Raw genomic sequence first — 12432 nt, 5'->3', positions numbered from 1 at the left:
AAAATTTGTATATGGGATCTCCTTTAAAAATAAAGAAACACGTATTTTTTAGTTTTTGCAAAATCCAATTAATGGCGGTTAAACAGGAGTGACAAAATGGGGTGCATTTTTTGAAAGACTATATCTACAGAATATCTTGGAAACGTAAAATATTACAGACATAAAAAGTGGGTGTTTGGAATCTCCTGTAAATGTAAAGAAACATAGGTGATTTGTTTTGGGAAACTCCACTTAAGGGGAACTCAAAAGGGGTGAGATTTTAAAATGAGAATTTTTACAGTATATCTCAAAAAACTTAACATGTTACAGAAGTGAAAAATGGTATTTTTTTTATCTCTATTAAACATAAAGAAACGTGTATTTTTAGTTTTCGGAAATACCACTTGGGTGGAGCGGGGGGGGGGGGGTAAAAGTGACTGAAAATGGTGTTGAATTCTTTTATTTAGGCTACTGATATCTCAAATATGAAGATGTTACAGACGTGAAATTTGATATTTGGAATCTGCTTTAAAAGTAAAGAAACACGTATTGTCGGAAAATCCAATGAAGGGGGGGGGGGGGTGAAAGAATTGAAAAATTAATTGACTTAATTGTATGAGAATACATACATCTAATAAAAACTAAAGTTGTTACAGACGTGATAATTCGTATTTGGATCTCCTTTAAAAACAAAGAAAAACGCGTTGGGGGGGGGGGGAACCATCTTGGAGGGCGGGAGTGTAAAGGAGTTGAATTCCTTTAATGAGGACACATAAATCAAAAACTGAAGAATTTTGAGTAGTGATAATTGGTATTTAGAAGATCCTTTACTATTAAAGAAACAAGTATTTTTTGCGGGAAAATCCACTTGGGGTGGGGGGGGGGAGTAGTGTGAAATGAAGTGCAAAAAGTAAATTATTTTTATGGGGATACTTATATCTCAAAGCTGAAGGTAATAGACGTGAACATTGGTGTTTGGAATCTCCCTTAAACATAAAGAAACAAGCCTTCTTTTAATTTTTCGTGGGGGGGGGGGGGGGAGGTGGCGGTAAATAAACTTAACGGCGGTGGGGTGTAGAAAGAGGTGAGACCAATTGATTTTACTGTTATTAATGTACTTATAAGGATCCTCCGTTGCTCAGACGCAAGCGTGCCGGCCTCTCACAGCTGGGTTCCGTGGTTCAAATCCCGTTCGCTCCATGTGTCATTCGTGCTGGACAAAACGGAGGCGGGACAGGTTTTTCTCCGGATACTCCGGTTTTCCCTGTCATCAGCCATTCCAGCAACACATAATAATAATAATAATAATAATAATAATAATAATAATAATAATAATCTTCCGGACCGTCGTCAAATGTGCGGACCGCGCTGGAAACGGCTCCTGGACGGGTAATGACTAAGAATGCAGCCTGGCCGCGGGTTCCGTGCCGCCAAGGCACCCAATATGACTCCACGCTGGATCTCCTGAAGGATTTTATCCATATTAAAAATGATTATAGGAAAAGATGGCACAGATTTACGGACCCAACTGACCGTGAGGAATACCTGAGCCTAACCCGGGAAGTACGAAATCGATTGCTGAAAAGGAAGATTGAAAAATGGGAGGAAACGTGCCGTAAAATAATAGAAAACGAGTCAGATCGGGAATTTTGGTGGATTCTCGCAGAAAACGAGTCAGATCGCGAATTTCGGAGGATTATATATCTAAAACAATAAGCATTCAATTATAAATTTCAGTATAATACCGTAGCGAAGCACGGGTATCTTGCTAGTATATATATATATACTATAACTAATATCTTTAAGAAGCACAACCTGAAAATAGCATTCAAAACCACACACAACAGCACCAACACTATACACAACACCAAAACAGTCAATAATAATAATAATAAATACAACCAATCAGGTGTCTACCGCATCAAATGTAACAACTGTGACACAAGCTACATTGGACGTACAGGCAGAAACTTCACCGTCCGTTATAATGAACATGTAAATGCAGTAAAGCACAACCATTTCTCATCAATAGGCCAACATGTAGAAGAATCTAAGCACAACTTCACAGACATCAATAATGACATGATGATATTAAACATAAACTCTAAGGGCCCCCTGCTCAACATAACCGAAGATTTCTATATTTCTTTGGATCAATACGCTAACCCCAATCATAACATTAACAACATTACAGAGAAAACCAGTATCATCTTTGACAAAGTCATTCCTGCAATAAAAAATTACTATCTCAAATTAGTAAACACACTCATAACAAACCGACGAATCACAAACCTAACCCCGCCCCTACCTTCACAATAGCCACTCCTCCATCCCCTCCACACAGCTAACATGAGCCCCAGACATACTCGTAGCAGAACACAACAAATCTCCAAACATATCGGTACACAACCTCCACAGCAACAACAGTAAGTACTCTTTTCATTTCACACATACATCCAGGCATTCCTTCATACATATGCTATAGTCATATTAGCTTTTCTTTACAGATAACAACCATATAACGTGCATAGACAAGAGAGGTGTCACCACCAACTGCTCTAAAATTAAACCCTATCTCGCTGTATATATAAATCTTACTGGACTGCATCAACAGTTGAATTGCACAGTACTCAATTTTCAAATTTTAATGACAAGAGTTCTTATAACATACCAATACAAAGTATATCAGCCATAGAACATTCTCGATGATCACCTAATACAACTTAATCAACACAAGAACTACAAAAGGATTGAAGAATGAATGCAACGCAACATGAACTCAAATCTTAATAGACGTTTTTAAAATATACCATGTTTTAATGTGTTTAATGTGCTATATTTTTAGTGTCTTATGATTTGGCATATGTATTTTAATGTGTTTATGTACTCATGTCCATGCTCAATCAATAGGTTTTAGTTTATTATATCCATCATCACTTTTAATCAGAGATATTTTAACGCAACATACTGCAATATATTTTACTTCCATTTTTCATTAGACATCCGGATGCTCTAACGTAACATTTTTGTAATTTTGTCTAATGACTGTAAATTTGTGTGCTGGCTGATGATGGCCAAGATAGGCCAAAACCGGTACTAGTGCAATAATTCATTCACAATAAATGTATTGATCAGTGGAACATTTTTCTTGTCTGTTACATTGAATCCAATCAATACGGAATATGAAACTTATAAATAATAATACTAAGGCCCTCAGACGCTAAGACCTTCATGATCTCTTGTCATTGAAATATGTGGGTTCTAAAATCTCCCTCCATCTCCCATATCGCATGTTTCGGTCAGATATGATGTTCTATCTCTTCTTCTTTCCATTGCTGTATATCCATCTTATTCACATTGGTTGAAAGTTCACAGGCTTCTTAAATGTCAAGTAACCAATTTCATAAAGTGGGAGTTGACAATTTCCAACTGCCTTGCTTGAAATTGGTGGGAAAGGGTAAATCTGTAATTTCAATGACATCCTTTTTGTGGTAAAGGGCTAAATTAGCATGGTGTGTCCGGTCGATTGACCTTGGGCTACTGGAAATTACTGCAAGCTATTAATACGAGTGGTGTTGTAATACCTTACTCAAGACTTAACTTGTGCAGATTTCGCTATTGTCGTGATACAAAGAAATGAGATGATATTGTGAAATGGATGGCTAAAAGACCTATATGTATGCATAATAATTTAGAATGACCTACCATAAATTAAATATATACATCTTTCCATTTAATTACACAGTTTGATAATTTTATGTACATGCTCTGATGTCCAAAGAATCACACATCTAAGAGCAAAATTAAAAACATTATATTTATAAACACACATAATTTTTTTGATAAATTTCATGAAATACAATGATTTTATTTTTAACTAGCTGATGTACCCGTGCTTCGGTACGGAATTCTACATTCTATACAGAATTGTAGGTTAGGTAGAGTACACGTTGTGAGCAAGACTGTATTAAATTGCATAGCTCTTAACGTTACCTTAGAAACGTGACGGAGAAATCACCAAACTACTTTTATCATATGACAACTGTGTTAAGGAATTTTCATTGTAATGGTAGGCCAGCTTGCCTACCATCAGTCACAATCAGGTTGGGAATTTGCATTGTAATGGCAGACACTCACTCTCCACCTGCCTTTTTACATCCTCAGAAAGACTGTCTTAGTAGTATTCCCAACTGAAATAACACAGGGCATTACAATGACGTCAGTAGGAATGGCGTAAGTAAAAGCAATGATTTCACATTAAATACTCGATCAAATGAAAAAACACACATTTTCTCACTTTTAACGAACAGTACTATGCTGCTGATCTAACAATCCAAAGTTCCAGAGTTACAATGATCAGGCCGCAGACAGCCGTGATCTGTGAACACTCGAAGTCCTTTTTCGGGTGTAATTCTAGACCAGATCATACTACTACTGAGTGATCCTCTGCCTTAAGAGTGAACACTGCTCATTCAAAACAGTGCGTCAGAATAGGGATCGAATAGGTGGAATACTATGATGAACCAGTGAGTTACGTACCAGCAGTACGGTATCAGAAAATGCTTTCAATATTGTAGGCCTTCATATTTAGTTTTCTTCCGACTCTGAAATACCACTCTTATCATAGTCGGTACGGTAAAATTGAATAAAACATAAATGGTCGGAAATTGTATTCTCTATAACTTTTGCTAAGTAGCAGTTTTCGATAAGACCAATAACGTACGTACTTAAAAATTAAATTTTAGGCGCCTTCCCTTAAACTACAATTTCATGCAGGGCGAATAAAATTGTTTATAACTTAGACTGTAGTTTCTTATTTCCCGACTCTATATACCGACTTTCATTAAATTCCGTTGACCCATTTTCTCGTGGCTCGGCGTTGATATGGACTTGGCAACAAAAATACAAATTCCTCAATATCTGTATTATCAAAGCTGGTATGGTGACAATGTATGACATAAATGATTGGAAATTTAATTCTATATAACTTTAGTTATGTAATATTTAGCGATAGGACCTCTAATAATATAAATATTTGAGAATTAAATTTTAGGCCTTCCCCTAAACTATCATTTCACTCAGCGTGAGTAAAATGATTTATAGCCTAGATTGTAGTGGCTAATTCCCGGACTTCACATACCAAGTTTCATTAAATTCTCTTCAGCCATTTTCTTGTGATGCATGTACATACATACATACAGACAGACAGAAATTACGGAAAAGTAAAAAATGTGTTTCCTTGTTACTATGGACATGACCGATACAGAAACACCATTCTTTTCAAATTCTGAGCAATGTACAGACAAAACTCTTAATTTTATATATATATAGATTATATAGTTGCTTTCAGTGTTTAAGATACTGGGTTGGTGGATGGTACAAATAATATCAAAACAGTATACAAGAACATACAGTATTATATTATATATAAAAACGCATTTTACCTTATGGAGCTTATGGATAAACTATATTAAGTGTACTTCCATTTGGAGTTAAGGTGTATAGTGTGTTTACCTTTCCGGCTCTTGAACAACGCACGTACAGTCATCTTTAAATTTTCCGCAACTCAGTCACCTTGTTGCGTGGCTTAGCCTCTGTTTCAGTGGGCCTTACGGCCAATTAGGTTTGTACTGTTTAAAATCTTTCTTTGCAGTGCTTGTATTCCACCTCTGGTCTCATTTTGGTTCTCGGCCTTTAGTGATTCACCGTCAATTATGATTTTTCTGCTCTTGGCCGGGTAGTATTGGCCTTCTGCCCCTGTTTAGTATGGATCTTCTGATCCTTTTGTGTGTAGCTCCTCTGACAAGAAGGTACCTAAGGTAATAGGTTACTCTGTGGGCAAGATGGCCCGTATTTTTCAACAGTCTGTGCTGTCAAGACATTTTTGTAATTAACGTTCTGTGCTGACCCAAACAAAAGAGTGTGTGTGTAAAAACAGTTGTAATTTGGACTCTAGGGTTTGGAAACCCATATGATGTAAAATTGTTGCAGAAGCTACAGGTTTCTTTTGGCACTTTGGTACTCGATGTGTACTTATTCAAGGCTGTACAGGCTAGCCTCCTTTTCAAAATACTGTATATAAAGTACTTGCAAAGTCAGTAAATTCGAGTATGTCACTTAATATGGTAGTCTCTTCCCTGTGAAGTGGTAAGGTTTCTGAGCTTTCTTGATCATCTAGTGTAATTTATCCTGAGCTACTGAGCTGCCTTTGTAAAATATTCAGAGCTGACGACGAGCTCTCTTCTTTTGTGATTTCTCGCTACTTTATTGTTGCTGTTTGCTTTTTAAAAAAATAATTAGAAGTTGAAGTTGCAGAAATCATGTTGCGTGTAGCAAAACGAAAGAACTACTGGTAGATATTGAGCTAAAAATTATCATAATCATCATCCTTTATCTGTCTTCAGTCGCCCGGATGCAGTACAATAGCGCTATCCATCTTTATCTATCCAGGTACATTTCTTCTTCCTTCTCAACTTGGTGCCATTTCACTCCTCTTCCTTCCAGGTCTTTGATTGATCTATTGTTTCCTTGGTCTGCCTCTAGGTCTTTTGCCTTCCAGTTCCTTTTCTAGCCATTTTCTTGCTGTTCTCATTTGATCCATCCTTTTTACATGGCCATACCATTTGAGTCTTGATGTTCCTACATTTTCGCTTAGTGACTGCTTTACTTGTGTATTATGATGGATCTCCATTCTACTACGGTGCAATTAGTCACCATATTTGCTCGCATATAACTCTCACTTTTTTGATTTAAAAAATAAGTGTGAACATTTTCGGTGCGTGATATATGTGGGCATTTGTGTGCAAAAGATCGTATTCCCGAAAGAAAGAAAACATAAAATTTGCATTAGGCCATTGAAACAAGACAACTGGCATACTTCGTCTATTCATTGTAACTGCCTTCAGTCTCTCAGTTATTCTCACGTGTATCATTCTGTTCACCATCCCATACTGCATCATCCTGACTCCTGTCCAACGCATTTGCAATGTCTGTTTTCAAGAAACTCTTCACAATAACGTCTGTCGACACCATAACCTATGCCCACATAACCCAATCACACACGAGTTCAACTGAACGGCCTCTTTATTTTGCCTGCTGGTGTCAGCTCATGCTCCCCTTCTGCCATCCATTCGGCGTACAGTTTATGTATGTTGTCCTTGAAGGGCTTGTTGACGGAAATATCTAAGAGCTGTAGACAATATGTGAGTCCACCAGGAATTACAACGAGATCAGTTTTCATTTGTTGAAGACGTTTCGTCGTGCCTTCCACCGAGTGTCCGTGGAAACTGTCCAACACTAGCATTGTTGGGTGTCGAAGCAGTGCCCCTGGCCGTGCTCCCCACACCGTACGCACCCAGTCCTAGATAAGAGCTGTATCCATCCTTCCTCTCGAACCCGTACTTGAATGCCTTTTGGGAAACTTCGTTTTAGGTACTTTTTTCTTTTGAAAATAACGTATGGGGGCAATTTTCTTCCGTTTGCGGTTATTGCTAGCATGACAGTGCAACGCTTTTTTTCACACCCAGTTGTAGGTACAAGTATGCTAGATTCTCCCTTCTTGTTGATGGTGGTGTTGCATGCATGTCATAGTTTATCGGGGTTTGATCTGCATTGCCAGTTTGAGATAAGAGGTAATTGTTTTTCTTCCACATTGCTATCACATGGCGATGAACATCTATGATTTTGTTACTGAAATCGCTTGGCATTCTCTGACAAAGAGATGGTCGCTGTTTAAGGTCTTAAAAGACATATTATTTTAGACATACAATTGCATTGTTGCACATAGTAACATATACGGCAGTTCACGTTACGATATCCCCTGTTTGGATGTGACCAAATGTTTATTATCATATGGCATTCCTTAGACAATATAATCGTAATCATAGCTTCATCACATAGATATGAATGTATGGTTCAGCTGAAGATGACCCTATGTAAGGGGTCAAAACCGGTCCTGCAGCATAATAAGTGCAATAAACAAGTATTGATAGGTGGAAATCCTTTCCTATTTCTAATAACCTAATACCATGATCACTTGATTGCCTGGGCAGGGAAACACTCCCAGTTCACGTGAGTGATAAGCATATTGATAAAAACGGAAGAGTGAGAGGGATAGCTGAGTGTGATTGACTGGCTAGGTATGCGGCCTTGGGGCGGGGGTTTTGTGAGTTAGGTATTTTTGTTACAACAGCTAGCCTCAACTGTTTTGCAGGTAGAAAGAAATGCAGCTTGTTCTAGTACTGTCACGTACAAAGTTCCATAACAGCAATTGGTACAGTCCCGATATTTAATGTAGGCACGTCTACGGAATACTCAAACTTTATTTCGTGTATTAACCGTATGTCTTCATGACGTCAGAAATTAATCAAAATCAAATCAAAATCTCTTTATTTGCAAATGAGGTGTCTACCTCGGTGGCAAATGGTACACTAAAATACATTATTGTCAAGCACTAAATATTAAATTAACAAGAGAAGAAAATTTTTCCTATAATACAATATTATACAATTTACGCTAACAATGTTTTCTATTAAACACACAGCTCATCCTTAATAAATTTATATTGTTTACAAAATTCTACTTATAATATCTCCTGTACTACTTACAAATATAGTCAACTGATATACAGTATGTGGAATGACTTCAAATGATACTATACAACTGGTATAACATTAATATTTACATCACATTTATTTATTTACTTTTTTTTTTTTTACCCGTTCTGGATCCTAAGTAGCATAACGACCTGCTGCGTCTTAACCAGAGCCCCTTTTGCCACCACTTTTCAGAGTTCCTGAAGGGCCTTCACAGCTACCGCAGCGGTCCCAGGGCCCTCGAAGTCCCCACTGTACTTCACCCCTACAGGCAGTCCCCTACTTTGGCTGTCCAAACTCCTTAGACCAGGGGATGGAATTAATTTATTCACACACATTTTTTTTATTTACAATAACCTGCACTGGTCGAATGCCCTCTAACACTTCATTTATTTTCTCTGTTGCTGTTTATTCTCTTCTTGAATATCTGTACAGATTTTGGAAAAGGATCAAACACTACCCCTGATAAACTGTTCCACTCCTTCACACCCTTCCCAATGAATGAAAATTTACCCCAATCGCTTCTGCTAAAATTTCTTCTAATTTTATATTTGTGGTCAGTCCTGCCAATATAATTATTTTCCAACTGAAGCCTCTCATGGATATCTCCCCATGCTTCTTCTCCTGTATAGGCTTTATATAATCCTATAAGTCTAGTTTTCTCCCTTCTCTTACTTAAAGTTTCCCACCCAAGTTCCTTTAACATTTCTGATACACTACTCTTTCTCCTGAAATCCCCTGTTACAAATCTTGCTGCTTTCCTCTGCACACTATCTATTTCTTTTATTAGGTATTCTTGGTGAGGATCCCAAACACTGTTTGCATATTCCAATAATGGACGAACCATACTCAAGTAACTTTTTTCTTTTAATTCTTTGTTGCATCCTTTAAGTAGCCTCATTATGACATGTAATGATCTGTATGCCTTCCCAACAATGTCATCAATATGACCCTTCCAGTGCAAATTACTTTCAAATCTCACACCTAAGTATTTGCACTTGCCATCTTTTGGGATAACTACCTCATCCAAAGTATATTCAAATTCAGTTTTAAAGCTCCTGTTTGTAAAAGTTGTAACAGTTGATTTGCCTCCATTAACCTTCATATTATTTTCTTCAACCCATTGTTGGATACTTTCAAGGTCCCTTTGTAATTCTGAACAATCCTCAATGTTGTTTATTTCCCTATAAACAATTATGTCATCTGCATACAATCTTATTTTTGATGTTATATTGTTCCCTAAATCATTTGCGTATATTAAGAAAAGTAACGGACCGATTATACTACCCTGTGCAATTCCCTTCCAAACTTTCTCTTCCTGAGATACATTATTTCCTACTTTGACTTTCTGAACCCTTGAATTTAGAAATGTTTTTATCCAACGTGTAACCCTTACGTCCAATCCTATTCCCTCCAATTTCTTTAATAATATTCCATGTTCCACTCTATCAAAGGCTTTGGAAAGATCTATGGCTATGCAATCTAACTGACCTCCTGAATCCAACTGATCTGATATGTCTTGCTGAAATCCCACCAGTTGTGCCTCACAAGAAAATTTCTTTCTAAATCCGTACTGGCTCGTCATGAACCAATTTTTATCATCACATATCCCTCTGATGTACTTCGATATTAAACTCTCCAGTATTTTACAAACTATACTGGTCAGGCTGATTGGTCTGTAGTTCTCTGTTTCCTTTTATCACCCTTTCCTTTATAAATTGGTATTATTATAGCTTCCTTCATAGGAAAGCAGCACAATTTGTTCAGGGTGATTTCCAATAAAGGAGTAGTGTTACTAAAATGTTGCAAACTTTGGGCTGGGAAGACTTTGGGAATAAGGAGACGAGATACTAGACTATATGTTTCGAGCTGTCAGTGGTGAGTTGGCGTGGAGTGACATTTTAAGTAGAAGAATAAGCTTGAGTGGAGTTTTTATAAGTAGGAAAGATCATAAGATGAAGATAAAGTTAGAATTCAAAAGGACAGAATGGGGCAAGTATTTATTTACAGGACGAGGAGTAAGGGATTGAAATAAATTATCAAGGGGAATGTTTGATAAATTTCCAAGTTCCTTGAAAAAAATTAAGAAAAATCTGCGTAAACAATTATAAATAAATGTAAAGATGAGGTAAACAAGTGATAGGGAATCTGCAGATCACTGATGATTGATTGATTGATGACTGTTTGACTGAATGTTTCAACTTTTGCAGCCATGTCATAAAATATGGGTGAAGATTAAACCAATAATGCACTGAAGGTCCAACGCTGCTTAATTTCGCAGTCACCAAGCGAGTTGGCATTATGTGGCTGTCAACCACTAAGTGAGGCTAAAAATGATTTTTTTGACCAAGCGAGTTGGCTGTGCAGTTACTCATGTAGCTGTGAGCTTGCTTTCAGGAAATGGTGGGTTTGAATCCCATCGTCAGCAGTCCTGAAGATGCTTTTCTGTGGTTTCCCATTTTCACACTAGGCAAAGGCTGGGCTTTACCTTAATTAAATCCATGGCTAATACTTTCCCAATACTAGCTCTTTTCCATCCTTAGGTCTCAAAAACCTTTGATGTGTTAGTGCAACATTAAACCACTAGTAAAAAAGTATCTTGCAGTCAGCAGCTTTATGGTATAGATCTCGTTCAATGTGCACAAAGCTCTTTCATGTGCTGTTCAGATAGAAGTTTTTTGAACAGTTGTGATAAAAGGCATCAAGTCCACTGGAATTTCTGTTGCTCTATGGTACATTTTAAAAGTATATATATTTCCTCTTGCCAGGAATGTGAAAGAAATCACAATGGCTGCCAACACTTTCATCATCATAGTGAGTATCCAAAATAAATTAAGGCAGTTATGATTTTTGTCTTTCTGTCATATTTCTTACTGGAATTTGAACATAATGGGATGCTCTGAATACATTTTCCACAAGTCTTCTTTTTTTAAAATTATTACTTTATTGCTTATTGTGAATTTTTTACAAAGCATAATAATAATAATAATAATAATAATAATAATAATAATAATAATAATAATAATAATGCAAACAGCTATGTGAAATATTTCAGCTTAGAACTTTGGCCAGAAAGGTTTTGTCATCTAAGGTCAATATCATGTGAGATGTACTAAAGAAAACTCATTCTTAATGATGTGTATGCTGCGGGTCAGTATTGCTGCAACAGCATTGTCACATAGCCGTTTTTGGAGGTGAAACGACATTATTCTGAGATTTTTTTTTTTATTTTATTTTTTTTTTTTTCAGTAGTGGCGTTCCATTGTGTTCCAGACTAACTAAACTGCTGTGTATATGGTTTTGCCAACATCTCTGTTTTTGAAATTCCTGTAATAAAAGATAACTTCTTCTCATTCTAGTTTAATCATCAATGAAGGCCTGGAGACTGGTTCTCAGATCCCTTACATCAATAAAGCCAGAGAACATGGATATTCTGTGATGGTACTAAATCCTAATGAGGGTGAGCGGGACTTTGAGGGAAGAATATTTACTATACCGGTAAGTACTACTTACATAAAATTGTCTTTCCATCTGTACATTTTTTTTTAAGCTAATACTTTGGTTTTATATCTGGCTTTGTGGATAATGATCAAGTCTACCTTCATAGATACTCCAATAAAAAAGTTGACAGGAGCGAAGTACAGTGCTAAGAAAAAAAAGTGCACATTGTAGTTTAGTGTACTTTTTATTTTGGTGTGTGTGTGTGTGTGTGTGTGTGTGTGTGTGTGTGTGTGTGTGTGTGTGTGTGTGTGTGTGTGTGTGTGTGTGTGTGTGTGTGTGTGTGTGTGTGTGTGTGTGTGTGTGTGTGTGTGTGTGTGTGTGTGTGTGTGTGTGTGTGTGTGTGTGTGTGTGTGTGTGT

At 37.0% G+C, this 12432-nt stretch overlaps 1 protein-coding gene across 4 annotated transcripts in view; it reads left to right on the top strand.

Annotated features, from left to right (window-relative positions):
- Positions 1 to 12432, top strand: part of LOC136881829 (FAM172 family protein homolog CG10038) — a 160258-nt gene that overhangs the window by 32201 nt on the left and 115625 nt on the right. For all 4 annotated transcript variants that reach the window (XM_067154286.2, XM_067154272.2, XM_067154266.2 and 1 more), the window contains exon 5: positions 11933 to 12071. In XM_067154286.2, coding sequence (XP_067010387.2) covers positions 11933 to 12071 — 139 coding nt within the window. The remainder of the gene's footprint in view (positions 1 to 11932; positions 12072 to 12432) is intronic.

This window comes from Anabrus simplex, chromosome 1 (assembly GCF_040414725.1).
Source record: "Anabrus simplex isolate iqAnaSimp1 chromosome 1, ASM4041472v1, whole genome shotgun sequence".
Taxonomy (NCBI): domain Eukaryota; kingdom Metazoa; phylum Arthropoda; class Insecta; order Orthoptera; family Tettigoniidae; genus Anabrus; species Anabrus simplex.
Note: the sequence above shows the minus strand (reverse complement) of the source record. Positions and strands in the feature narration are given on the sequence as shown.